The sequence below is a fragment of the Rhea americana genome, unplaced genomic scaffold, assembly GCF_003343005.1.
Source record: "Rhea americana isolate MKP2758 unplaced genomic scaffold, rheAme1 scaffold_175, whole genome shotgun sequence".
NCBI lineage: Eukaryota > Metazoa > Chordata > Aves > Rheiformes > Rheidae > Rhea > Rhea americana.
The window spans coordinates 1445034-1473008 of NW_028185872.1; the positions used below are offsets into that span (position 1 = coordinate 1445034).

Consider the following 27975-nt stretch of genomic DNA (forward strand, 5'->3'; position numbering starts at 1 on the left):
GTGAAGCCCCTGTCATCTCCATCAGAATCTCTTCCTCTGAAGCTGACATCAGTGTGTGGAGCCTGCCCCACACCCATCACCTGCCAAACCACGGCCTTTACCTGTGTCTTCCGGTGTTTCCCGTGCGACCCATCCTGTGGGAGTGCCTCCTGGGCCACCCCGGAGTTCACGCAGCGCTCAGTGGCTCCAATGGTGAAGATGACAAGGTCCAAGACTTTCCAGGCATATCTGCCTTCATGCCACAGGACCTACAGCTGCATTCACTGCAGGGCTCACCTTGCCAACCACGATGAACTCATTTCCAAGGTACGTGCATGACCTCACCCTGCAGGTGTTCAGGTAGATGCCTTCTCCCTGAGGAGCAGAATGGCATGCTGACACTGCAGTTCAGTTGCTTTGGAAATGCATGGCCTAATTGGCGCTGCAGTTTTTGCCTGGAAAATGGGCTGTTCGCCTAATGGATCTACTTGTGAGCTTCCCTTTTTTTTGTTTTAAGTCACCTTGAAACTAGCTGTAGGGGAGAGGTTTCCGATTTCTGACCTCTGGAGTGCTTTTAATGGTGGTCTGTCTCATCTCAGTACTCACTCCTCCCCCTCACTCCCAGCTGCAGAACTCCAGTACCTGGTGCCTAAGACTGCATGAATTACCTTCCTAATACTTCTTGTTCATGTACTTGCTTGTCAGCATAGCCAAAGGGTTGTTGCATGATCATGAATTGGAGAAGTGTCTGGAGATGTTTCTCTGTTAATCTGTAAACTATGCTAAGCAACTACCTTAGAGCCCCTCCTTAAGAGAAGTTTCTCTGAACTGCTACTGAAATGTAAGACAGCTTTCCAGAAATTATTGAATTGTTGCTCAAACCTTTGTCGTTTTGTCATTCTCTTAACAAGAGACTTTGTGGTGAAGAAGCAAGGGGGGGTAGGTTGTGCTCTGAGCTGATGAGGGTGGAAGGAGTCTGTCCTGTGTTCCGACCTATTGATCACAGAGGAAGGGGTTTAGAAGATAAGCTGAACGAGAAGCTTTCAGAACCAGTAAATGAGGAGTCTTTGATGTGGAGGGAGTAGACCAGAAAGATCTTTTTCTGAAGTTCAAAGACTACTGCTAAACTTTCTCAGAGCAGCTATCTGAGCCTGCTGTGCCTGGCTGTGGTCAGGCATCAAGTTTCTAGGTCTTGGCTGCCTTGGCAATCAACCATTCCATAAACTTTATTCAGCTCATAAATTTTATGTTCAGAAAAAGCAGACACACCACAAGATTTATTAGCTGAGACGAGAGGAAATTATACTATGAGCTGTGAGTGGTGGTGGGGGAAGGGTKCAGCTTAAACCTTTAATTCAGCTTCTTGGAGCAGTGTGTAGAGAAAGGCCCGGATCGCAAGGGATAGAGGTGCTCTGTCTGTTAGAAAGTGTGTAGTCCTTCACTCCTACCTGCTTGCACAGAAAATACAAGAAAGTGTCTCCTTGCATCATGGGCGTTGTTCCTCACTAGGTTGAAATCTTAGCAACTGTGAAGGTCCTCTTGGATTCTTCCTGCTGGGCGTTCAGGACCTGTCGTCTTCCATCGGAGACTGTTCCCTTCCTTTTTCCTCTTAGATGTTGTATGGGCTAGGTTGATTGGCACCTCTGTGATGTTATCTCTATGCCAAACAATAGAATTTTAAGTATTCTGGTATGAATAATGCTGACTACAAGACTGCAACAATTTTTGTTTTTCATGGCTTCCATATAAAGAAGCTTCCTATTAGGATATCGTTTCTTAGTCATTCTGGGCCTCATGGGAGTTCCTCTTCTGGAAMAATCACTGCCAAGAAAGACTGCCTTGTCCTTAAGGGTGATAAAACTGAGAGCTTCTAAAGAGCCAGAGGTTATACATTTCCTCAACAGAAAGAGGCTTTGAAATGTAAATGTCAACAGCACAGTCTAGCAGTTTGTGCCCAGGTCTGAATATGAAACACTTTCAGCTTCTTAGGCCAGCTATATGACATCAGGACCTTGCTCCTATGCTCAGTTTTGTTATCTGTAAACTCCTCTGCCTATCCAGGGTAGCAGGAGAGTTGTCATAAGCTGGATTTTGTGTTGAGATACAGAAGATGCTTTACTGGACAAAGAGGGAGACTTGTTTTACTTACTGTTTTTATTGTGGATCAGGGTTTGTGCAGTGACTTTTTTTTTTTTCCTGATACAACTGATCCCCATCCAGGGAAAATACGAGGTTATAAACAACCAGTGATTTCAACTTTGATGCTTTCTTCTCCTTCTTGTCCATGCTTTTCTGGTCCACTGTGCAATGCAGCCAGTTTTGCAGTCAAGTTTCTTCCAGCAGAGCAATGCCAGTGCTGCAGACTGCTTGGAATTTGAGCTTTCAGCCATCAAGGCATACAATAACTGCCTAAGAATGCTGATTGCTAAAATATGCACGTAAGAGGGAAGATAGGAAAGCATGAAATAGGGTAATTTATATTGGATTGTGGAAATGTTAATTACAGTGTGTTAGGGAGCTCATACCTGTTCTTTCTAAAAACCCRTTTTGGACTGTGGTGTAAATTCATAATGAAGCTGGGGTTGCAATGGCTGGTGAAGCATTAGTGGGTCATGCAACTTGAGCTCAAAAGAGTTTGGGATTTTAGATTTTATTTCTCAGAGTTAGAAACCTTATTAAAGTACATTCTTTGTATAATTGTAAACCTTATAAAAATAATCGTGCATTCATAGTTTGTACAGCCAGCTATTAAACTGAGAACAGAGGAGCAGTGGCAGTCCCTTCCTCAAAGGGTTTGCAGTATGTGTAGAAATTTTCCCAGGCAAACTTAAATAGTCATCTTTTTATCTGTTTGAGTTTGGATTTAAACATCTCCCTGAGGCCTTCTGCAGTTCTTTCATCCCAACCTTATATTAGCATCTGAGAACTAGGCAGTGCAATTACTTTACTTGTTTTCCATATGAAAATCTAGCAAACCAAAGAAAGAAACAAGCACCATGAGATTTGAAAAGAGAGTGAGATATTTTTTCAAACTGGAGTGTTTCTCAGTCTGCAGTGTATCCCATCTTGAACCTGACTATGTCACTTTAATCACAACAGCCTAAATGACACCATCTTTGGAAACTTTCCCTGGAAAACAGGCTTTTATATAACAGCAGGGTGTTGGTGTTTTGGCTTGATGAAATTAATTCCTCTRTTCCTCTTGCCCCAAGTTGTGCAGAGACCGCTTGAGAGCTGTGCTGCTTTGCATGCCGTGAGCTTTTAGCTCCTTTGAATACATACAAATTGCAGCATCAGCTCATGCAGTTGGCTAAAGCACTGGCTAGAGCTGAATCCCAATTTTGTTCTGTGTAAATTCATAGTTTATTTCCTCTTCATCTCTGAGTTTCCTCTTTGCCCTTCAGCACCAGTGTTAACTTAATCTGGCTTCACAGTATTTTGCCAAGATTTGATATCACAAGGCACAAACATGCCTCAGCAGGACTGATTTTGCTTTTTTTTTTTTTTTTTTTTTTTCCCTCTTAAAGGAAACCTTGTGCGTTTAAGGTGGGTAGAAGATTCCTCAATAAGGCATTGCTATTTAAAGAAAAAAATCGATGCATAGGCTTTTAAGAAACTCCAAAGCTGTTACATGAAGCCAGTTACCAAAATGTTGCCTGCCTACTTGGCCTTTTATCTTCTGCATGCAGAGAGAGAAAGTGGTTTAGTGTGTCTGATTTGTAATAAGATCTCAATTATGGGTTGGATCGTCTGGCCGAGAAAGGTCTTACTGACTTAGGAAATAGAAGGTGACCAGATAGATTAGGTGGAGGGAGTAACTAGTTTTCCTTTATATATATATATATATATATATGTATAAAAATATATAATACAGACGTACTGTATATATATATGTATATACGTGTGTGTATATACACCCACACATCTATATATTCCTTTGGTGTCTGGGTTTAGCCTGAGTGAAGGTTCTTGTTTCCTTGTAGCAATGCATCATTTAAAAATGTATGCCAAATTTAGTACATACTCTTGTTTCATTGCTTTTTCCGAAGCCTAAGTGGACTGAGACTGTGGGAACTCAACCTAGCTCTGCAACTGATTCCTGTGTGACCTTGAGAAAGTCACTTAATGTCTTTATTTCTGCTTTCCCCACTTTACAATGAAACGTTACTGTTTTGTCCAGTCTGCTTAGAAAATAAAGCTTTGGAACAGGTACTGACTGTTAGTGTGAATTAGTACAGTGTATCCTAATCCTCTTTGGCTTTAGTGTAAAAAGATAATGCCAGACAACTATAGTTTAAAAATCGTTGTTTAATATCTTCTTATGGCCAAAAAATACGTGAAAGATGGTTTTTTGTTACACTTTTCCTTCCCAAACAGAAAATCCTATGTTTTTCAGATATATTTAAGAAAAATATGTATTCCATAACCAATGGTGGTAAAATCTCTCCTGAAGTGGGAAACAGATGGGCTGCTTTTGAGAAGTGTGGCTGCTTCATTGTTTTCCAGTAGGGCTTAAGGCACAACTAATGTAGTGGGCATTCAGCAGCATAAACAGCATCTCTTCTTCTTCTTGGAATGGTAGTTGTGATGCTGGTTTGTACCTGCTCTGTGCCATGGGAATTCTTTGGTAGCCTTTGCTGTTTGAATTCGTATGTACCTGGTGCCCTGTGGAATAGGATGGGAACAAGAACAGAAAGATACAAACCAAACACAGCTGCATTAGAGTCTTGGGCGCTGACTTTTCTTGCTATGTGTACAGTAATTCAGCAGAAATGCCCTTGATTATGGAAGTATGTAGGGAATGTCTTGTGGGCGTCCTGCAGTTTCTTTTTTTCATGAGTTACTGTGATCCAAGTGCTAAACATTATGCAGTGATGTGTTCTCTGAAGTTAGCCCAAGGCTTGCCTAGGAAGTATAATGTTTTTCTTTGATGTCTGCACAGGCCCCTTTCCGAACATGAATGTGAAACCATTCAATACAAAAGGCTGCAGCTCTGCCAGCACAGAGAATTTAGGAGAAATAGTGAATGTATATGTGTCTGACTTTTGTATTTGGGGTTGGGCTAGTAGCTAGGAAATACTTAGAAGCTCTACATCTATCTTATGGGACAGGAAGGAGATGCAAGATTTCTAAACAAATGCCACTTACAGTCATTGTGGCCTTGCTGCTTCCCTGGGAGCCAGACTGCTGGAGCCTGAGGTGGTGGTTGTAGTTATCTTTTGGTGATCCTGATGGCCTGCTTGAAGCRTCAAACTTTGCTCCATGTTACACATGGAGGACCTTAGAAGGATTTGAAACTTTAGTGCCATCTTTTAAATAAGCAGTGGATAAATTCAGCTACTTCAAAATATTTCATGCACATAGGCAGTTTATGTGGCAGGCACTGAGATAAGTGGCAGTTGCTGGGTTTTTTCTTACCTCCTGCTCCCCCTCCCCCCCGAAAATCTGGGGAAGGCAGTATGTGATGTTCTTTGTTCCTCACTTCTTCAATTCTCATGGACCAGCAGTGCTGCTAAGTCAGCATGTCAATTTGCCTGGAAGACATGAAATTATTTGCCCAGGGGGGATATGCATACATGCAAACAAGCTGAAAACTAACCATAAAATTGTGCTGTAGCTGTTTCAAAACTTTAGTGGAAAGAGAAAGAGGTATTTAGTAAGTGTCCAAGATCAGTGAAGTGAAAATCTTACRTTTCCATCATGGGAAAAAACTGTATGTGTTGAGGTGAGTATTTCTCCTTTAAAGGTGAAATTCACCATTTTGCTTTATGTTAGATTTCTTCTTTCTTTAAAAATAGTTCTTGTTTCTTTGTGAACGTAGATTTACATTCCCAGCTCCACACTAACGAACTTCTAAGGCTGAGAGAAGCTGTCAGATCATGGAGCATAACCTCTTGTAGTACATGGCTCAGTGGATTTCATTGTGGTTGCAGCATGTCTTCCAGAAAAAGCATTTAGACTTGATTTGAAGACTTCAAAAGGGAAAATTCAGTGCTCTGCATGGTCATTTTTTCCAGTGTTTAGTCATCATTACTGTTAAAAATTGGAGACTTTGAATTTAAATTTCTGGGTTGTGTTCCAGTCATTGGCTATTATTTTCCCTTTTTGTTAATGAAACAGATCTATAGTACCTAGTATTTTTCCCTATAAAAGGTATTAGTATGCTGTAATTAAGGTCATTCTTGATCACTTTTTGATAGGCTAAACAATTTCAACTTTGTATGTCATGGTGAAATGTTGTTTTTTCCAGTTCTAAATCACTTTTGTGGTTCTTTTCTACATCTGTAGCATTTCAACATCTTTTTAAGAGTGAAAACCAAGCTGGTTTCATTGTTCCAGCCTCAATCTCAGCAGTGTACAGCAGAAACTTCTTTACTGTCTATGCATTTCAGAATTGCATTAGTGTTACTGACTTGACACTGCACAGTAAGTTTCTATTTGTTTGTTTGTCTGCTGTTAGCTCTTTATGCACCAGGTTTATCAATTTCATGCACATTTCCAGCAACTGTACAGTAGCTTTTACATCATAATTCTCACTCTTGTTCCCTAAGGAGTTGTCTCTTTTAGATATTATCTAGAGCTCTGTTTTTAATTGCATGTATTACTAGAGATCAAGCTGTAACTGATGAGCAGCAAAGCAGTTTTCTAAGAAGTTTTTAATTTCCCTTTTCATTGCTATGAACTTGTATGTATGTACCTAGTAGTTTGTCTTGACTTCCATAAAGTTTAAAATTAGACATGAGCTGAGAGAACTTCAGTTCTCAGTAAACAATGCGTCATCAAAGTTGTTGTTAAGCAGTAGCTTTTCCCTTCGATTTCTTAACCAAGAGATGGAGCATGATTGGGCAGAAATGAACTCTTGTATTCACATTCATCCCAAGACACCTTTATAGACAGATTAGTGTTTACTGTTCTTGCTGTTGCTGGCCTTCATTATGGTGGGGAGGAGTGGAGTGGGTGTCATATGAGTACCTCTTATCAGCTCTAAGAAGCCTTTATTTGAGAGAGAGAATAAACAAACAAATGCCCCTTGCTGGAAAAAGTCAGAATATGAAATCTTGAAATCTGTGCTGTGTAATGAATATTGGTAGTACCTGTTCTGTAGCACAGCTGCCTAAATTGGATCTTTCTGTCCTGTGTAATTGCTTCCTCTGGGGCTCATCCTACAAGTTACAGAGTGCTCCTTCAGTTCCTGGTGTCCTTAATGGGATCTGAAGGCAGTCAGGGATAGGCCTCTTATTTAGTCAGGATGTGGTTGTTTAATGGAAAGAGCCCAAGGTAATTTGTACCTCCTTGTATAATTGTGTTTATACTGCAATTAATTGCTATGTGATTTTAAAAATATTTCATGCTGTTCCAAAAAAGAAAGAAAAGAGTAATAATTCAAACTAGTTTTGAATTCCCTGTCAGGGAGGAAGAACAGGATAAAAATGGATCTTCCGATCCATCACTTTCTTTGTGGAAATAACTCTCCTTTCATCTGCTTCCTCTACCTTAGAATTGATGACCTGGGCATAAATTAGATATTGTTCCCATCTATTATCCAGGCAACTGTCAGGGACGAAGGACACTGAATCATCAGGGTTTTTGCATCTACTGCAAATTCTGAATGACTGGAGCATGGAGCTGCTCAGGTCTGAGCCTCCCTAGGTTCACTGGGTGTTTGTTGTTGGCCCTTACAGTTGGAAGAGGAGGAAGTGCAAGCAGACCCAATGGCTTGCTGATTGGATGAACTGCCCTATGAACTTTCTTTGCAGGTGTGTAATTTTTATATGGTYGTAAGATTGGGCCCAGGGAAAACACAGATGCATGGGTGTGAGTGTTGCAACTCTGGRACCTCCATGTGCTGGGAATGGCTGGTGGGTCCTGTCTGTAATCCACTGACAGCTGCACGTATGTGTGGGCAAACTGTAACACTGGGAACATTATCTGTTGTAGGCCCACGTCTAGAGGGGCTGGTTGCAGGGGCTGTGTCTCAAATGCCGGTAGAGTTCACGAAAGATAGGAAAAATAAAGGGCTTTTTCAGTTGTTCCTTCTTGGGGAGAAGTACCCTGGTTTCCCAGGAGGAGCTTCTTGTGATGCTGTTTTCTGTTGCGTTCTCATTTTGTAGTAGCAGGAAATGCTGTTAGAGGGTTTTACATTTGTTTTAGGGGAGCCCTTAYGTCTGCCAACAATAAGAAAATTTCTCTAGGATTTTGACCTCTCCTAGGGAGGGAGCAGGGAGGCAGCATCTGTCTGGTGGTGGTGGCTGGCCTGATAGTTTTTCTCAGCCAGCGGAACACAGACAGACAAGGACTGAAGCACAAACACGCAAGGAAGCTTCACCCAGAGTCCCCTCTCTTAAAATGTGCTGTATTTTCATCTAAATCACAACCTCAAGTTAGAATGAGCAGCTACAAAGAAGGTACAAACTGAGGCTATCATTACCCAAAACCTGGAATTAGATTTTCAGTGATCTCTCTCTTAGCAGTGATTGCAGTGGAAGGAATGAGTTAAAATCAGATTAAGCTTAGCTGCTTACAGAGTATCTCAMGTACAAATACCTCAATTCCGGTCTAGCTCTGAGAGAAGAGGATGAGGAGAAATACAGGAATGTGTACACACATGTTCTGCTCCAAAACTCTAGGTCAGGCCTGGCCTGCATTCTGGCATGTGGTGTGACTACCAGAGCTGAGAAATCTCAGTGTCTGGGGAACTGTCCTCTGATGTACACATATACATTAGATTTCCGTAGAGGGCACATCCACAGTAGTAAAATGAGGTTCAGTACCGTAAAGCTTGTTTTGTAGTAGAGATGAACATTCAGAATATAAATGGCAAACTGAATAAAGAAAGGGGAACTTTTAGCCTTCTCCTCAGTGGTGAGGTGTACATATATTGGCTCAGTCTTATTGCAGTGGATCTTATTGAGAGGACAGAGAAGAGCCCTGCACATTCTCCCGTGGACAACTCTACATTTGCTGAAAAGCAAGTTTCCTCTCATTGTCAACATTAGTGCTATTCTGAGCTTACTGGCAGCCTTAATGGAATACAATGTTCCATTAATACATGGGCAGTCGCTGYTATGCTGCTAATTCAATAACTATTGCATTAGCAGTTTCCATCTTCCACGTTCTATCTTGTGTTTATCTCTAAAATCCATATAGTAAGTAGCAATAATTAATGTGGAAAGAAAGRGCACTACCCTCTCCCTACTGCCTTGCCACTCCTTTTTTAAACAGCTTGATTGTTGGTCAATCAGCCAACAGGTCATCAACCTACAGGAAAACAGCGGCACCCAAAAATCTTTTTGGAGAAGAAGCCCCGTAGCTTGCAGAAACACCAGAATAAAATATGTTTTTCATCTCTCTGTGTCCAGAAAGAGAGAGCTGGGCTTTCTGTTGTGCATCCGTTCATGCTGTCCTTATGTCCTAAAGCATAAAGTGTTGTGTTTGAATGATGTCACCAGTGACTTAAATGTCAGAGATGCCAAGCCCGTCTCGGCTCCCTTGAACTTCCTGGGGATCTGGGAGTGCTAGTGTCTCTTGAGAGTGAGAGTATGAAGGCGGAGGGATCAGTGTTAACCAGCAGAATGGCCTAAGGCCCAGCATGAAAACCTGGAAGATGTGCATCTTCATATCAGAGAGGAATTGGTTCCCCTTTCTTTTCCTTCTCCCGTCCTGTATCATCTAGATCATTCAGTTAGTAGTAGTGCTCGTGTGAGGAGCGCAGTATGCTTTATATGATTGAATATAGTTTGTACTGAAGGGTGGCAGTGGCACCAGAAAGCATCAAAAATCATAAGAGAAGCTGCAAAAAGTTGCAAAGTTTTACARAAGTAATAAATCTGGTATTGTTTTTGTTTGCTTTCAATTTTTTGCCTTTAGCATTCATATTTTGAAATTCTGCTTTGAAGTCTGGAGGTAGAAACACACTTAAATAAAAGCAGAGTCTAGGGGCCCAGGGCTTTAATGAGTGGTCTGAATAGCACAGAACTCACAATAATGTGGTGAGACCCAACAATGTCACATTTAAACTGAGTCAGTCTGGAGGGGAACCTACCCTGTTGGAGAGAGAAAGGGACGGAGTTGTTTGCAACTATCTGAGTTTTCAAATACTATGTGGAGCTTTGTTCAGCTTTAGCTTAGCAGCATGCTGGCTTAAATAGGTATTAGAAATCTGTGCACTTGAGGAGAAACATAAATCTAGCAACTTGTATTTCCCTAATTACTGATTTTCATTAATTGCAAAGCCTATGGAGAGATTTTTCCTTTCCTCTGCAACTGCAATATAAAATTTGCCTTTGAAAGAAATCTCTTCCTTTCTCCTCTGATGATAATGGGCAGGCATACCGACACATGAGTTGTTAACTGGGAATCTGCTCCTGAATCCTGACCCATTTAAATCAGTTTGTGCAGCCTATTTGCCTGGAAGCAACACAGCCCCATTGGAGCATTGGTGTCACCTTCATGTTGTGCTGACGTGTGTTCGAGAACCGTTCCAATAAACAGGACAGAACAGCATTTCATGGCTCGCTTCTGATGGTATCGGGCGTCTGCACGGTCCCRTTTGTTTTCTGTCTTCCTGAGCAGTCATGATGTTGTAGCGATAACCCTGTAGAATGGTCTCTTGCAGTTTATGTCACTTTTTCCCTTTGTGCTTTTGGATGTTGCTTCTATTGCCAAGGAGTCTTGTGAACAATGCAGTTTTTTCTTAGTTTCAGCTCTGATAAGCATGGGAAGATGAGAAAATCTCTTTATTATCATTTAAATAAATGCTATAAGTCTTTGTTTTTAAAAACGATTTAATTACTACTAAAATTTGCATAATTTTTAAGCCAACCTTATTATTTCAAGGATAAGGTGGGGGAGGCTGGTATGTGACACTGGAACACGTGGATTTCAGAACAGCACAGAATCCTCAAAGGAAAAGTTGCCTGAGGGCAAAAGGGCTCTTTGGGTTTTTGGAGGTCTGAACAGGCCTTTGGCTGACTGACAGCTGGACAGCTTCTTTCAGCCACTTTGGAAAGTCTGCCTTAAAGTCCCTTCTTCTTTTATTTTTGGCACAGAGAACTCGGATGCAGCTCATGCAGTGCTGTTTGTCACCCCGTAAGCACCAGTGGAAGAAGTGGGTAGCGCGTGTGCRTTGATCTTGTGCTGGCTGTGGTCTGCTTAGGAACTTGGAAGAGTTCCTGTACTGCCGATGGGTGGAGAGTCTCCTTTCTCGYGCAAGGCCAGGACTTGATGCTTTCCCCCCAAAAGTGGGTTGCAGTAGAAGCGTCAGGTTCTTCAGTCACTGTTAATATGCTCATTGATTAAGCTAAGTTCAACTCTGAGAAACTAGTTTAAATATTTCTGCCTACTCAAGTCAACTTTTTCCCTGACAGTGTTGTCATATGGGCCATTCTTGGCAGTGGAGAAYGTATTTTGCAGGAGGTGGAGGCAGTGCCACCAGGATAGCCTGCTGGTAGTTTTGAGGGTGTGTGCTCAGACCTTTTGCACTGTCCGGCTGCAGTCTCTCCCCACCTATCCTGTGTGGCAAAAGTGCTGAGTTGGTTCCTGTTAGGACAAAAGGCTCTTATCGGGAGCCCGACTTGCCCCTGCTGTGCTGTAAAGAAAACCCACCACCGTTTGCTTTGGGTGCGGAAGGAACAGGAATGGGTACTTGCTGCTGCCAGGAGGCAGAATAATAATAAAAAAAAAAGTCACAGTGATGTCTCCCATTTTTCCAGTATGTGCAGTACCTTCCATCATTACCAGGGACACAGCACTGTGTAAAACTGCTTTTTTTGTAGGATGTAGTTGTTTGTAGGATAAAACGTAGCAGACTCCTAGTTATTCACTATGCTATTGCACAGCAGCTTAGACTGCTAAAGAATAATACCATGCCGGAATAATTGAATTACTTCAGAGATGAGTTTGGTCCACTAATTCTGTATTGACTTTGGTCTTTAAATAGCATTAAGGACCCATGTTAAAACTCAATTAAAACTCAGGAATGCAGTTAGAACAGGCTGAGGTCACATCTGTGCACAAGGTGGAATAATGTAACCGGTTCYCTTGACGTGGGTTTCTATCTAGCATAATCATAGCAAAATTGAATCTCAGTTTAATCTGATCATTCACTGTCCCTTCTGTGAGGAAGACAAAGGTGGAATTAATGAACCCTGGGGAGGGCTCTGTAATCTGTGTGGATACAGAGACCTGCTAATTGAACTTGTACTCCCTTGGCAAGTAGTCGGGTATGATGAGAGCAGACGATTGAAATTGCTTGTGCTGTCTGGTGCAGGCCCCCATAATCTGCAGTAGATATTTTCACAGTTAAATTTTCCTGTTTTTCTTTACAGTATGAGAGCCTGTGTAGTGACTCACCAGTAATCTCCACTTAGAGTCATCATGTACGTAGTGCCGTTACTAGGTATACGGGCTGCTGTAAACATATTGCAAGACTTTTTTTTTTTTAATCAGATCATTTTTGCCTTAATTAATGGGGCTTGAAGGATGCCATTAAGGCAGAGCTKTCTGTGCGATGTTGGTTGTTACGTGGGACAGCAGCTGACAGGCACTGGGATTAAGGGCTGGAAAGAGTGGGAGGAGAGTGAGGAATGCAGAGATAATCTTTTTGATGAATAAGACAGAGCATCCGAGAGCTGCAGCTGCTGGTGCCCAGTTCCTCGGCTCTGTGTGTTTCTGTAGCTCTAGAATGTAGAAGAGGTGCAACTGTGTCTTATAATTGCTTAGTCTGCCTATTTTAGAGAGGAAAACGGGTAAAAATACCAATATTCAGAAAGGAGAAGGAGCTTCTGTATTGATAGGTTTGCGTGCATGAGCGTGGGTGCGGCAGATCTACCTGGCCTGAGCCACACTGCAGACTGTCGTGCTGCAGTGGAGCCAGGAGTTAGGCCTGGCCACGGATTTGACCACCCAGGTGAGGGGTACTGAAAACAGGATGGCCAGATGGTCAGATTTTTTTTTTTAAATCTTGTAGACAATGCAAACAGGAATTGCCTAGTTTTGAAATTGAAACTTCCTTGTGTCCTATACACACTTGACCAGGATAACACTGCAGATTCTTGTTTACAGCAGTGGCTTGGCCAAGGTTGTTATGAAACTATAGTTGTAACTGGGAGAAGCCTTCTATGGTCTTAGGTTTAATTGCTAGAAAGTCTCTGGGGAATTTGTCACAAGGGCTGTGAAATAGGAGACAGGAGCTCTGGTTTGGTCTTTATCTGTCTATGTTTTCTCTTTCACAGCAGCCAAGTCCAGTGCATTAAGCCCTGTATTCCTTAGAAAAACTCCCATTGAGTTTGAAGGGATCAGGCCTTTGGGCAGCGTGTGTTTCTGCTGAGAACCACTTGTAAACTAAGTATATTATGACATTTTCTTCATTTTGACATGAACACCATAGCAAGGATTAATCTAAATCTGAGCTAGTACTTATCTCTGTAAGAGCGTCCTCATTTTTGTAGTTTTACTGTGAGTTTCGTAGGATTTGATAGTTCTTGAAATCCCATCTGCTCGAATCAAGGGATTGAGTAAGACTTGATTTATCTGAAGGCCTAGGAAAAGCCCATCTTTGGGCCAAACATGACTTAGATTGGTAGTGTCTGGCATCTTGTGGGTTGCCAGTGAAATTTCACCTGACCTGTATTTACATGACTCCCGAGCATAGAAATGCCAATGAGTATAAGGGAGTCAAGCCAAACTGAAATAGAATTTAAAAATGCATTGGAGAAAAGGAAAAAAACTCTAATTGGGTGCCTTGAAATAAGCGGTTTCTGAAGGCCTGTTGGGAATCAGAGTTGGGGAGCTGATTACAAATAAATTGGAATCATCTTATCTGATTTGATGAGACCAGAGTCTCACAGAGTGTTGACCTCTCCCGTCTGAAATCTGCTGCATGTTTCTATGGTAATGGACTTCCTCTCCAGCACTAACCCAAGGCTTTAGCCAGCTGCACCCCTCGTTGCCAGTGTTAACAAGGTTATGTGGAAAGCACTGGAAATCGATTTCTACTAGAACTCATATTTGTGGTCATTTTGTGTGTCTCAGTAGTAATGCAAGTCTTGCCTCTTCTGCTCCTTTGGCAGCAGGGTGGTTTAAGAAGCTTGGTCCATCCATCCTATCCCCAGCCATAGGAAGTGCTCCTTCTGTTATGCTGATTTTTTTTCCCCCCCATGACTATATTTTAGAGTGATGTAATCAGAATTAATTTTGCAGATTGGTAGGTTTTTTTTTTTCTTTTTTCAGATATCACAGATCAGTGCAACTGAGGAAGCAGAGTAGTCTGTATTGAGGGTATTGGGAGGAGATCTGACTGGTCTCTTGCTAATAAGAATAATAAACTGGAACAATCTTCTGAAACTCCTGAGTTGAGCTTATTTGGCCAGTGATGGGACTTCCCTCAGTTATTCACATGGAACCCTTTGGGTTCAGAGAACCTGTTATTTTAGAGCATATTTTTTTCAAAAAAGTCTTCTGTGCATTCTGGTGAGATTGAGTTCATGCTTTGATCACACTGAAATGTCTCCTCCACAGCCCCCCGCCCGCTAGTGAATTTGTATTAGAACAGAAATCTCATCCTTAGAAGTTTAAGGGCTGAATCAGCAGCAGGAATAGATAAATCCTGCAGGCAGTCTTCTGCAAATGACTCTAGTGATTTAAAAATAAAAGGTGTACATGTAGATGGGAAGTGAGAGATAACAGAGCTATCTGTGAATAGATCATTGGATGAATTTTTCACCCACAGACATTAGTGACTTTTGAAAACTGTAGCTCCTAATGTTCTTTCTCCTATTCGCCCAATTTCTCCGTCCCAATGGAGACACCACAAGCATAAAAAACATGCTGTCTTTTGAAAAGTCCAGATGGCTGTGATCAGTTGGCTTTTCCTATTGCTGCTGTTTCCCATTGCCTAGGACATGCAGACTCCCACTGATTTCCAGTGGAGGCTTTGGTCCCTCTATTCCTGTTTGCATTCTTGCAACAAGAGTTATTTGTAGCTTGGAGGGGCACATTCTGTTCCTTTTTCCCCTTGGACRTCTTCGGGACTGGTTGCCTTTTCATTTTTGGATCGGTTTGTGTAGAGGCTGCCAGTTGGATACAGGTAAGTGGGGGTTTTCTCTGCTGCAGTCTGCAGAGAACAAGCATCAGTATGTAACTGTTTAATCCTGGCAACTGCTTCCTGGTTTTCCAGATGATTCCAGCTAGCTGCTCTTGTGTTTAGGCTATTGTCAAATGCCATCACAAAGACTTTAGGATGTTAATCCTGTCATCTGTTCAGTGCGTGGAACTGCTGAGTGGGCTACGGAGTGAATGGGAAGCTGTAGAGACTAGGGAGAGGAGTATGGCATGTGGGTGTGTTTGGAGCACATTTAGAATTCATACCTTTCGCATGTGAAATTTTCCTTCCACATCTCCAGCAGTCACCAATAGCAAAGGAATGTGCAAGTGCAAAGGTCTGATGCCAGTGGGAAGGCAGGTGGAACATGAGACAGGCTGCTTGAGGTTGATGTGTCCTTGTGTCTGTCTGTAGTTGTCCCTGTGCTGTTGCTCTGCTGAAGAAGGCTCTGAAAGTCATGTGTATTGCTCAGAAAGCACTGTCAGAGCAAACAGAATGTTAGATTGAGTGCTTCAAATTGAGGTCAGAATATAACACTTGGACTAAACCAAAGTGACAGCTCCTAAGGTCATGGGTATTGAGTATATAGAGGTTCAGATCTGAATCTCACAGGGTGACTCTGTCTCTAGTGAGCAGAACATGTCTGCCACAAGGGAGCTAGTACTTCTTGGATGCTGGTTCCATGTTATGCTTCCCTCTGCAGCAGATCTGGTTTAGGAGCACCTGTGAAACCAAGTTCCCTATTCTGCAGTCTGTCTCTCACTAGAACTGTCATTCTGCATCATGGTTCTTTGACAGCAAATTTCAMTTAAGAACTTCCTGCTCTGAATTACTTGTCTCTGCCCCCATACCATGGTTATTTAATAGCTTGTGTGATTCTGCTTTAAACTGGATACATGATATGATACAGTAAGTAAAGGCTACTTTCCCCATTCATCCCCTAAAAAAATACTGATTTCACAGATCTAATTTGGAATCAGCACAGCTGAGGGGGCAGTAATGAGTGTCTGTAAGTTGGGTGATAGGAGCCTCTTAAATCAGAGCAGCTGCCAGAGGAATGTTAACATGGAGCTTTTGCCATAATGAAAGACAGCTTGGCAGGCAGGAGGATCTGCAGCCAAGTAGCTGACTCAAATGGTTTCCCACCTGGGTACTCAAATCGGCTCTTTTTAGGGCACTACAGTTTTTAGATGCCTCTATGCTCAGTGGAGCTCCCAGGCTCAAAAGGTTTTTGGCATGAGTCGTGGGGAGGGCTATGTTGTGTATTGCACATCTCAGAAGCCTGCACTGGTTTTTAGAGGGCTCAGGCAGGACAAGGAGGGAGGGTTCTGTTGCTGGCATATACAGATGTGTTTCCAGCCAGACACTTAAATGTTAGCAGTGAGAAGAAAAATATGTGCTTGGGCTCTCAGTGGGAAACAACAACAAAAAATCTTTTCCATTTCTTAGCGCTGGAAAATGATGCCAGGAGCTGTTGTCTTAGAGAACAAGAAGTCTGGATTTATATGTACGTGTGCAAGATGCACATCTGAATGTGTATCAGGAAAATGCAGAGCACAGAAAGAAGGTTTTATTGCTGACTGTCGCTGTTGGTGAAAACGAGGTGTGTTGTGGAAATCTCTTTGGGCTTTTMTTGAAAAAAACAACAAGAAAATGTCTGTATATAAACAGATCTGTCTCTCCTGGCTTCAGAAGAATTGGTACATGCTGTAATGGCAATGGAGTTCCAGAAAAGAAGTAACATCTCCAGAAAAGGCTGAGGTTACAAGACCCAGAAAAAAAACTTCCTTTGTTACATTTCTGAAGGCAGAATCAGCTTTGCCTTGTGGAAATCGAATGCATTAGTGAACTTCTTGTGGTGGTTACCAGCTCTGCCTCACTTCTACTTAAGGATTTGGTAAATTGTATAAAAAGATGCAGGGTGGATAATAAGACAGGCAGCAGCACTGAAAGCTGAGCCAGTGGTATGTTGAACACTCCTGCTTGGGCAGAAGTGATTTTTTGCAGTGACTGCCCTTAGATGCCCTAAAGCCCTGGCTTGAGCTGAAAGGAAAGGCATCTCTGAGAGGATGCTACTGTCCTCTGGGGGTGGGTTGGAACAATGTCCAAGGAAGCCCCAAACACAAAGCTGATGGGTTTGATTTTATTGTTTATTAAAGACAGGCCTTTGTACAGCAGTAATGGAAAGTCCTGTTTCTGTACCAATAAAAATTTTGCTCGCATGGTGGTTGTTRTTGGCAAACTTAGTCACTTTGGTGTTTATGGAAAAATATTTACTGGGAAGGACTGGATGGTTAGCAAGTTTCATCTGCTTTTGTTTTACTTTGGCATGTGTGTTTCTGTGGGACCTTCTGTTTTGTCCATCCTTCCAGGCTTGTTTCACTCTTCTACAGCTTAGAGAGCCAGCGCCGTTCGCTATAACGGGGGTAGAGCGTTGCATGGGATTGGCCCAGACTCCTCCTCCTGGGCTGGAGAGGGGGGTCAGTTTTGTGTTAATTTTTAATTTACCATGCAGGACACCAAGACAAAGCAGTGTGTGTTTTGTAGCACTCAGGCTAGACCTAGTTGGCATGTGTGGTATCAGCCAGCTGACAATAACAGTAATAAAGAACTTGAGTGCTGTAGAGAGATTAAAAGAAGCTCCTCTAATAAATGCAAGTACACAATCACGCTTCAGCCATGTGTCCTATTTAATTCTTTCCCAGGAAGAGGCATTCCTCCGGGTGCTGCTTTTTGTCCAAGTGAAAGAGATATCCAAGTGCCTCAGGCATATTCTCTGAATTCAGAGTGGCTCATCTGAGCCCTGGGTGGCACGTAATATTAGACTCTAAACTCATCTCTAGAACAGTTGCTCCTCTAGGATTGTGCAAGTTATCTTGCCCAGCAGTGACTTTATAGCTGGAAGAGCTATTGCTGCCATCTGTACCTCACAGGCAGCTTTCATTCCTGGATATGACTCTCTGCCTGTGTGCCCCATGACATTGGTTTTGCCCTAGAGATGCCTCTGGTCAATGGTGAGGAGCCTTTTCTGTATGTTCTTGCAATTGAGGATCTTTCAGTGGGCCTTGGCCATTGTTTAGAAGTGTTTCAGCACCAAAAAGTGCACCAGGCTGAACACCATGACAGATTGTACTTGTTCTTTTGTCAGAGTGATTTTTAAATCAAGCCTTTAATGAATTTTATTCTTTCCTGCTGGTCAGTGGATTTTCCCTCTCTGCCTTTCAGATGAGTAGGACTCACGCTGGAGAGAATGTCTTACAGGCTGATAAAGAACTGCTCGCCATTACCCCAGTCAACATGCAAGAAATACTCCTTGGAGCTCTTTGATTTCTGCTCTTCCACATCCCACTTGTCTTACACTTGATAGCAGTAGAGCAATCCTGCATTGGCTGGGGGGAAGGTGGACGCTTGTCATGACTGAATGTAGTAGTATTTTTTTTTCCCCTTGGAATGGCCTGCTGTAGGGACTGAATTTGGCACCTTAGGTCTGGAAGCCTGAGGAGTTGGTGCCCCAGTTCCAGCRGCAGGAACTGTCAGCTCGGAGGCGTGCAGCAGCTTCCCTGGTGTGTTGATGCAGCTCGCTAGAGGAAGGCAGGAAGCAGTTCATTAACACTGACTATATATGAATGTAAGAAGCAGTGCAAATCCGTCCACAGACTTGCTGGTTGTCAGATGCAACTTCGCTTCTCTGTGAGGCAGTGGATACTTGAGCACTCACCATATGCTGTAGTGTCTCTGGCTGAGTGTATCCCTAGAGCTCGATTTACAGATCGGGACAACCGTGTGCTGGGAAGGGTAGAGACTTCCTGGAGATTCCTGCCTGTGATCGCATGTATGCCCCAATGTATCTCATAGGATAACTTGTGTGCAGCGAGCTCGCTTGCTCTTATAAACACCAAATGTTTAATTCAGGGTATGCCAAAGTACATTGTAAATGCAGGTAGCATTTGCTGTATGTGAGCCAGCTCTTGCAAGTGATACAATTTCATAGGGTAGTGTTACAGACTTGACACACATGGAGCCTGTCGGTTCTTGGAGGCATCCCAGATGTTTGGAGTGGCCTGCTGGGTTCGGTTCGAAATGCCATTTTTCGGCTGTCTTTTGGGGAAGCGTGGGGTAGAATGGCTGTGCCTTGACTGATGATTATCTGGCACGTGCTCTTCTGCCACTGCTACCGCTGCTCTCTTCTGTATACTTACCTCTAGTCAGCTCTATCTTGTCCTTAGGTTCAGGTACAATCCTGAGGTATTTTACATAGGCAGTGTATGCTTAGTAAATAATTTCCCTGGCGCCACTGAGAATATAAAGGCCTGCAGAGATTTCTGCAAGGTTAAGGTCTTTTGTAAAGTAACTTGAGTAGAGATTACACTTGCATGCCCAGCACCTCACACAGTTAAGTCTTGATTTCTGAGTTTGCTTCTGCATGCATCTATGCAATCTTTATAAGTGGGATTCACATGTCATTATAGTACTATGGCAGTGTTTTGAAAGTGCAGCAGTGAAAGGGAAGTGTATGGGAGCATATTTAAGCTTTATTCTTTTAGAAAARAGATTTAAAACAATATCTGGCAGCTAACCTGAGTTAGGCTAGGCTGACACAGCAGCATGTGAGGTTTAGGAAAGTGAAATTCATAAGTAGAACCAAAAATGTGAAAATGAGCATCACTAGAATACAAGAGAGAGAGAAAAAAAAATAGAGCTATACGTTGGACTCATGTAGATACGTAAATGCTGATAGTATTGGGTGATAGAAGTAGGTGAAGTTCCCAGTAGGCTGCCAGGATGCCTTGGAAAATGTACACGCGTTAGAACCTGAGGCAGCTGTTCGCTCTCTGTCTGCTGGACAAAACCTCTGTTAATCAGTTCTTGTCTTCTCCTGACATTTCACTTTCTGCTGGTTTCGTCTTGAGGACTGCAACGATGCACGTTTCTCTGACTTGGCAAACAGTTGCTATAACTACCATTTGAGGTCATTAACGCAGTTGTTGAGGGCACTTCTGGTTTAGGCTCATTTCTATCAAGCAACTGAATTTTATTTTCTTGCCTTTCAGTCCTTTCAAGGAAGCCAAGGACGAGCATACCTCTTCAATTCAGTGTGAGTATAGCTTCTTGTGTGTCATCTTTGCGTCTTTTAGGATAGATTTAAGAAAACCCTTGTAAATAAGCAAACAAAAGGTTTGTCTTCCTTTATTGTAGAAAAACTCTGCCTTAAGTCTAAGGGAATAGCACTGATTCATGTTTGATTTTACGTTCAGGTTTCAGATAAGAGGCTAGCAAAGATGGTTCTTTTGTCATCGAATTGAGAAATAAGAGCTAAGATGAGTCATTCTCTTCTGAGGGAATATAGCTGGACCAAAGAATCAAAGTTTTGTGAACATAAAGAATACCTAATACCTAAATATGAACTTACCTTTTAGAATTAGCATAAATATAAAGCATTATTTTCTCTTTGGAAAATAGTTCTGGTGAGAGCATGTTTTCTGCTGGGATATCTGTCAGAAGAGCTATTGACTTCAGTTACATTTTTCACATTTCCATYTGGGAGAATTAAAAAAAAATATGCTAATTTATCAAATTGTATTTGAGAAAATTTTCATTTTCAAAGTTTTACTAAACTTTATTTTACTAAAATATTATAAATCTCTTCAAAATTTTTTAGAATCATTAGTTGAATAAAAATTGTGTTTTACCTTTTCATTCTGTTCTGGGACTGCAAGAGATTTTGTTTCTAGAACAGCTGTTTTTATTTTGAATTTCTTGCTTATATTTTCAAATACTACAACAAAATTGCTGTCAGTTTCATAGCAGTGTCTTGCTGTGGAAACACACATTAATGGGAAGCTGCTCTCCTTTTTCCCCAGAGTTAATGTGGGTTGTGGCCCCGCAGAAGAGCGGGTGTTATTAACAGGATTACATGCGGTTGCAGACATTTACTGTGAAAACTGCAAAACCACACTGGGTTGGAAATATGTGAGTATCATTTGTTTTCCTGTGGACATCTTTGCTGCAGCTCTTTCTGAAGGTGTATGTGTGGTGAAATGGCCTTGTGGAAAGAGCATTGACTTGGGAACCAGAAATGTGGATTCTGGTCTGTAGCTGTATCTCTTTTCCTTTTTGCATTTCCATTTTCCTTCTTGTATTTTGTTTGTTGTTTGTAGTCAGAGCAAAAGCTCTTTGTGGCAAGACATCTTATTAAGATGTTTAAGAGTGTATACAGTGGGCCTCGTTTTGATGGACATCCTGTGATGATACTTAGTGCAAATAAGGATAACTTCACTCAGTCTTTGTGGTTCATACTGTCTTTTTTTCCAGACTGCCTCAGAATAACAGAATGATCCATACGTTTGTTGTTAATCCTGTATCTTCCCCACTGGAAATGCTATTTAACATGAGTTTATCTGTTTGCTGTCTCTTGCTTTTCATAAATTCAATTACGCTCAAATAAAAGCTTACGCTATGTTCTAATTTCTGCTTCAGGAGACACGCAGCATACTTGTTTGTTCAAAACATTCTGACCAGTGTTTAAACAAAACATTTATTGTATCGTGACCTTCCAACTGCTCTATAATAAAGAACAGAAAAATAAAGGACCAAAAAACTGATGCAGTAGGAATCCCTGCAGAAACACATCTAACAAATGGAGAAGGACGCTAAATACATAAACTTTGTACTTTTGTAATAAATTCAATTTTCACAAACACAGCAGTGAGCTCAAGTCTCTCCAGCAATAGGATTACATTCTTTCAGGTGCATTGTGAGCATGCAGACAGCATACCTCAGTAGAGCTGAGTTCTGATTGTCACTTTTGAGGGTGCAACCAAAACGTGTAACTGCAGTCTCTCTCGGTTAGAGGTTCCAAGGACTTCCTTATTTCTGGAGTTCTGCGTCGTCAGAGCATAGCGTCCTCGTAGCTGCAAGCGTCCATGTGTACAGAGTGGGTACTTCCCATCACTTGGTGTCTATTTGCTCCATTTCTGCTTGAAGTTTGCCATAATCAAGCTTACTCTCAATGGTAGTATTTACTCCCTGTTTCATCAAAGGACCTCTGCGTCGTTAACAAACATTAATAAATTCTCAGGCCACTTTGCACAGGGGCAGGTTTTATCACCAGTGATTCCTAAAGCATAGATCAAGGCACAATTGCTGTAGGCCTACAGAAAGCTACATGTTCACATGGTGCTGATTATTTCTTATTTTCAGCCTGTAAGGATACCTTCAGATAAATTATGTTTCCTAAATGTTAATTTTCATCATGAGCAACTGGTTTGGTCCAAACCCTTAAAAGAGTCCAAACTCTTGTGCTTGGAGCGTGCTTGGAAGTTCAGCTAGAATCAGGGTTTAAGATTCTTCCAAACATAGTTTTCCCAAAAGGTAGCAGTAATTGCTGCTGATTGCGCTTTTACTTAATAGACAAATCTCCCACCCAACCTAAGCCTTGTACTCAGAATTCCTGGGTCTGATCTGTAACTGTGACTTTAGAATATGTAAACCTCCAGATGTCATTCTGATCTCATTGTTTCTCTTTTTTAGGAACATGCTTTTGAAAGCAGCCAGAAGTATAAAGAAGGCAAATACATCATTGAACTAGCTCACATGATCAAGGATAATGGCTGGGATTGAATGGGAAGAGCCCAGCCCTTCCAGCGTGTAAGAGAATGCCATCCAACCGAACATTATATCCAAGAGTGAGAGAGTGACTGAACGCTTGGTTCCATGCATTTAGAGGCTCTGCAGTTTGGGAGCGTCTTCACACCCTTCTCCATCTTTATTGGTGACTGGCCTCTAAATTTCTGTCTCTCTGTCTCTTTGCTTTGTATCTGTTTGTGAGTTGACCCTGGCTGCTTCTCTCTCTGTTCTGGCATTGGCTAAGAGAATGCACCGGATGCCCGACAGCCATTCCATGTTGACGAATGTTTAAGTGCAAACCGAAGTTGGCTCTGTGGTGGCATTTTATCAGAAGGTCTCAGTGCAGGAGGAAGACCTGAGTTTTGGGCAGGAGAAGGTGAAAGGGGGTGGAGAGTGGGCCAAAAGGGAAGCCGTCAGAAGTGAAACTGTACTTCTCCTTTAAGTCCTGGTTAACCAAGGCTTGAAACTATCTACTTGTCTAAATGGACAGAAATATACCTCACGGCTGCGTTCTCTCCAAATCTTAAAGCTGTGGCTCCAAAAGTGGGGCTTCAGTCTGAGCTGGCTGAGCACAGGTCATAATCAGTGCCCTCCTGCTAGCTAATTGTGAATCTGTGTTTTGTTTGCCATTTATGAACTTGTTTGTGGGAGGAAGGGGAGACCTGATGGCTGGAGAGATTCCCTGCTGCTCMTTTTTCTCTCTTTTTCAGAGCAGGTTGGCTAAATCCTACAACAGAGCACAGCTGTGGGAGCATCCACAGCTGGAGAAACCAAATCTTGACTCTTGAGCCCTTTAGAGAGGAGGAGAAAAACACTTAAGGCAGAAGGGGGCTGAAACTGCAACTTAGAAGATACAACAGAAAGCAAAGCCATGTGCTAGGCAAGAAAGGGGAAATCATTTGGGGGAGGTTGGAGACAGACTTAGTGGCATAAGATACTCCTTGATCTCCCAGCCTTTAGTGAGCATACTAGGGAGTCTTTTACCAATCCTGTGCAAGTAGATAAATGCTGTTACAGTATCTTTTTCTTAAATCTCAGGCCCCAGCCATCAGCTCCACCCTTGGAGCCTGTCAAAGAAATGATGCGACAGTGGGGAGAGGAGGGAGCAGAGGACCCTGCCAGTTGTAGCAGTATTGCGTAGGTGGATATTTCAAGCCATGAGGTATTCCCCCACAAAAAAGCTTCTCCCCCTGAAAATTAAACATCTCCCCCTACCCCTGAAATTGTTTATGCCTTGGAGTTAAAGGGGAGGGGCAGGTTTGGGTGTTGCAACTGTAAGGGATAAGTCCTTCCYATTTTAAGTTTTTCATATTAGTTAGTATGGACGTTGCCAAGGTGGTTTGTGGGGAAGGGGCATCGTGTGCGAGAAGGGAGCTGTGTTACACGTAAATGACAATGTGAAGTTTGCTCTGCAGCAGTCCAGCCAGTATCTGGTGCATGACTCAAGACTATTTAACTGAATTTGTTTTTATCTCTCTGAGTGAATTTTCTTTTTGTTTGTGGAATTCTTTCAAGTAGGTTAATCCACTGGGGGAAATCTTTGTTAATCCAGAAGGAAAGAGTATTGTGCAGGGGTTTTCTAACTCCTTATGAAACCGAAGCTTTGGAGTTGTAGCCTGTTGTTGCTGGCCCCCACAGCCAGGATATTCAGAGTTAGCTACAGAGATTGGAGTGGGGAGAGAGCAACAAAATATTTCACTATTATATGGAGGAGATAGGAGCAGAGAGGCTACTTACAGATTGGGGCCAACTTTCCAAGCTGAGGCCTTGTGCTGAAACCCAAACCCCATGGCCTGTCTATCTGAGTAATGGCTATTTTTTCCCTTAAATCACTATTCTTGTGACAGCATGTTGTTACAGCCTTGGAAAGGGAAGTGAGCTGTAGGCTGGCTGTGGCTTCTGTAATGGGTGGGATTAACTCATTTATGTGGCAAGCCTGTTAGGAGGTAGCTTCTGCCTTTACCCTTTCCGTTGTGGCTGTGTAACAGAGACGCTTCGGCTTTCATTTCTGATTGTCCACAATCACTTTTTCCATTGTCCACATTCCCTCCTCTGGTAGAAATCTGGTAAAAATCAAAAACTCTGCAGTACCCATTAGCTTGTTGACTTTGGCACTGGCCTGAACCCGTTTTCCTGTCCCTTGGTTTTTGAACCATGACAATTTATTGCGTTGTGGGTAGTGGGAAGTCATTTACATTCTTTGAAGAGCTCTTCAAAATCCCCAAATACGCAGCCTTTAAAGGCATCTGATAGGACCTGGGAGAATTAAGGGATAACCCAAAATCATTAACATGAGGTTGACAAACAGAACACATCTGGGCTCATGATTTTATGTTGGTAGTGTTACGTTGGCCCTGGTTGCCTATAAAGAGCAGTCCTGCCTAGAGGACTGCTCTAAGAAATAAAAAGAAGTTACACAGAGTGCTGTCAGATACRGATGTTTTTATATTTGAGACCTGAAATGATGATGATCCTTCAGATTGGGTTGTTTTTTAACTGTTCACAGGGGCAACATTTTAATGGCAACCAGTGCAAGTTTAAATATAACAGCATTTTAATCTGATATTAATTGGCTTTGTCCCCTCAACATCTACAGATTTATGCTTTCTGAGAATCTGACCTCAAGTCCTGATATAAAATAACTGTATGCCTGTGAATGTCCATGCACACAGAGAGTTATTTATAGAAAGGCTTAAATACATTGTAGAGGGAGATGAAAAAAAACTGGCCTGTGAGGCTTATTTGACATTTGTTCTCTGTTGCGTGTCCATTAAACTTAAAAGTACTTCTTAGTCCGCTGCTAACTCATCTGTGACTTGCTGTATTAAGACACATGACCGTATTGGGAGCTGGTGACAGACAGGATGATTAGATCAGTATGCTAGTGGATATCACAATCAGCGCAGTCTAAATTGATGGCTTGTAGGGTAATAAATTCAGAACATAACCAAAGATCTGAGCTATCTGCATCCCTCTGGTCATGTCGCTTAGCTGTAGCCAGGTAGTTACCTTGTGGGGTGAGCAGGGTGGGACCTCTGTTTCCGAGCTAGAGATGTGGCCCACAGAAACTACCTCCTCCAGCAGGTAATGCCTGAGCATAGAGCATCGGGCACTGGGGGTGCTGCTTTCCAGGGCAAGTTTCCAGCAAGAACAGCAGCAAGTTTTGCTCTTTTCTTTTTCTTTTTTTTCTTATATATATATATATATATAATGTGGTGGCCTGGTCTTTGGCAAACTGCAGCCATGGCTGTTGGGAGAGGCAAAGTGTATACACACCCTTGAGTTTACACCACCTTAGTTTACCCCAAAGCTCAGTCTACCCCAAAACTTCGATGAGTTTTTTTTAATTTTTTTTTTTGCTCTGGTGGATTATCTGATGTGAAATCCCGATCCCTGTAATAAATATTGAGATAATAATATATACAAAGCAGAAAAAAGCATTATCTTGTGAAATATACTTTTGTAAATAATATTTAATTTTTTTAAAAAATAATATATTTGGTGCTGTTTTCTCAGAGCCCCTCCCTGAGAGCACTTTTTGTTGTTTATAAGTGATACTGTTTCCTTCTGTATTTGTTGGAAAATATGTTTAAAGGGAAACAAAAATCATAATATATGTTGTCCTCTAAAATTAATCCTTTTTTCCTCTGGACGTGGCAGGAGAGGGGAGTCGCTCCTGGTTCCACTCAGCAGGATTTGGCTCCTGCACAGGCCATTGCCAGGTTACGGAGAGCAGCCTGCGGTCCGGGGAGATATTGGCGTGTGCGGGTGGGACGGAGGCGTAGCCCCAGGCACCTGGGGAGCGCTCAGCTGTCTGGAGCTGCCCACGTGCCGAAACAGCTTCTTCAGTCAGTGCCTGAGGTCCCAGTCCGGCAGTCTGATCCCTGCAGGAGAGCTCTCATCCCCACGGGGAGCCCCACAACGCTCGGGGGGCTCTGTGTGGGCACGACTTTTCTGACGAGATCTGGTTTGTAGGATCTGGGCCTGAAATTGTCTCTTGCACCAGTACTGGCTGGAGTGAAGTAGATCGCAAGACTTAGAATATGCAAGTGAACATAAGCTTGCAACCTCTGAATCTCTGTTTCCAGTTGCTTGAGGGCAGCGGGAATGGAGGATGGCAATTTCTAACTAGTCATCCTTTTTAAACTTAAAAATGTCTTTGGACGTGGATCCTGGTTTTCTTGTTTTGTTTTGAAACCAGGCTGTTAYGTAACAAATTAAAAGTTTACCTCTCTGGCAGTAAAGTTATTTTTTTGTTTTCCTTTCCGTCTTTAACCTCCCACCTTCTCCCTGCTCTTCGTTTTTAATTCATTGGATCTCTTATTTATCCCAAAGTGGACCAACAGCACAAACCGTTGGACTGTTTTGCTGAGCAAGGAGCTGTTTTCAGTGCTGAATAACTGCTGCACGCTCTTTAATTTTCTGTTTGGGTGCAAACAATTTAAAAATATGTATAAAAAAACACCCTACAGATGAAATTTGTTGTTCTTGTGATAATCAAATAAGAATTTTCTCTGTATGCATTTTTCTAACTGGTATGTGAGAGTGTATTAATCATGCATTTCACTGCACTTCCTCCTTTTGGAAGGAGCATCATGTTTCAGTGTGAACCAGTTCTTGGATGAATAGATGAGACACAAACACCCGGTTGGGTAAACAGATTTGCAAGAACCAGAGCTCAACTCAGTGGGAAAGAGCTCTTCTCACCAAGTGAGAGGTCTCTGAAATTAAATGTTCAGAAACAATAATGTTAGATTTTGAAGAATCCTGTTTAAAAAGAATAAACAGAAGAGGGGAAACAAAATCACATTGAATTAAAAAATCAACGTATTTAATGCAAGCAGAATGGCATTGTGTAAGGTACAATTACAAATAAGCTATTCTCATAGTTATGAACTGTATGTATCCTTTGTTTTGTTTTTCGTAAGGATATGGGAATGCTTTCCCCACTGACAAAACTAAAGGACAATATTTCCAATACCAGCCTGTCTGTTGATGCTCTTGTGTTTACAAATTGTGTGTATACTTTTATTTCTTTGATCTTGTTTTAATTTTATTTTTTGGCATATTCTTTCAGGTCATTTGCTTCAGTAATAAATGCAATTGTTTGTTTTCAGATAATTGTTTTTCACCTTTTCATGTATTTGTACATTGTATATAGTTCTTCAGTATTAGAGGGAGGCATATTGTTTGTCATATTTACAATATGTGTTGGTGCTCATTTGAGAAAATAAAATTTTCAAGTACTAAAACGTGAGTCCACCTTTCTA

General features: G+C 42.0%; 1 protein-coding gene across 1 annotated transcript; it reads left to right on the plus strand.

Moving 5' to 3' along the window:
• Window positions 1-27943, plus strand: YPEL2 (yippee like 2). The gene is made up of 4 exons (XM_085301341.1): window positions 1-306; window positions 20131-20174; window positions 20941-21049; window positions 22610-27943. Exons 1-4 carry the CDS (start codon window positions 190-192, stop codon window positions 22697-22699), a joined length of 360 nt encoding a protein of 119 aa, XP_085157467.1. The 5' UTR covers window positions 1-189; the 3' UTR covers window positions 22700-27943.
• The last annotated feature ends 32 nt before the right edge of the window (window positions 27944-27975 follow it).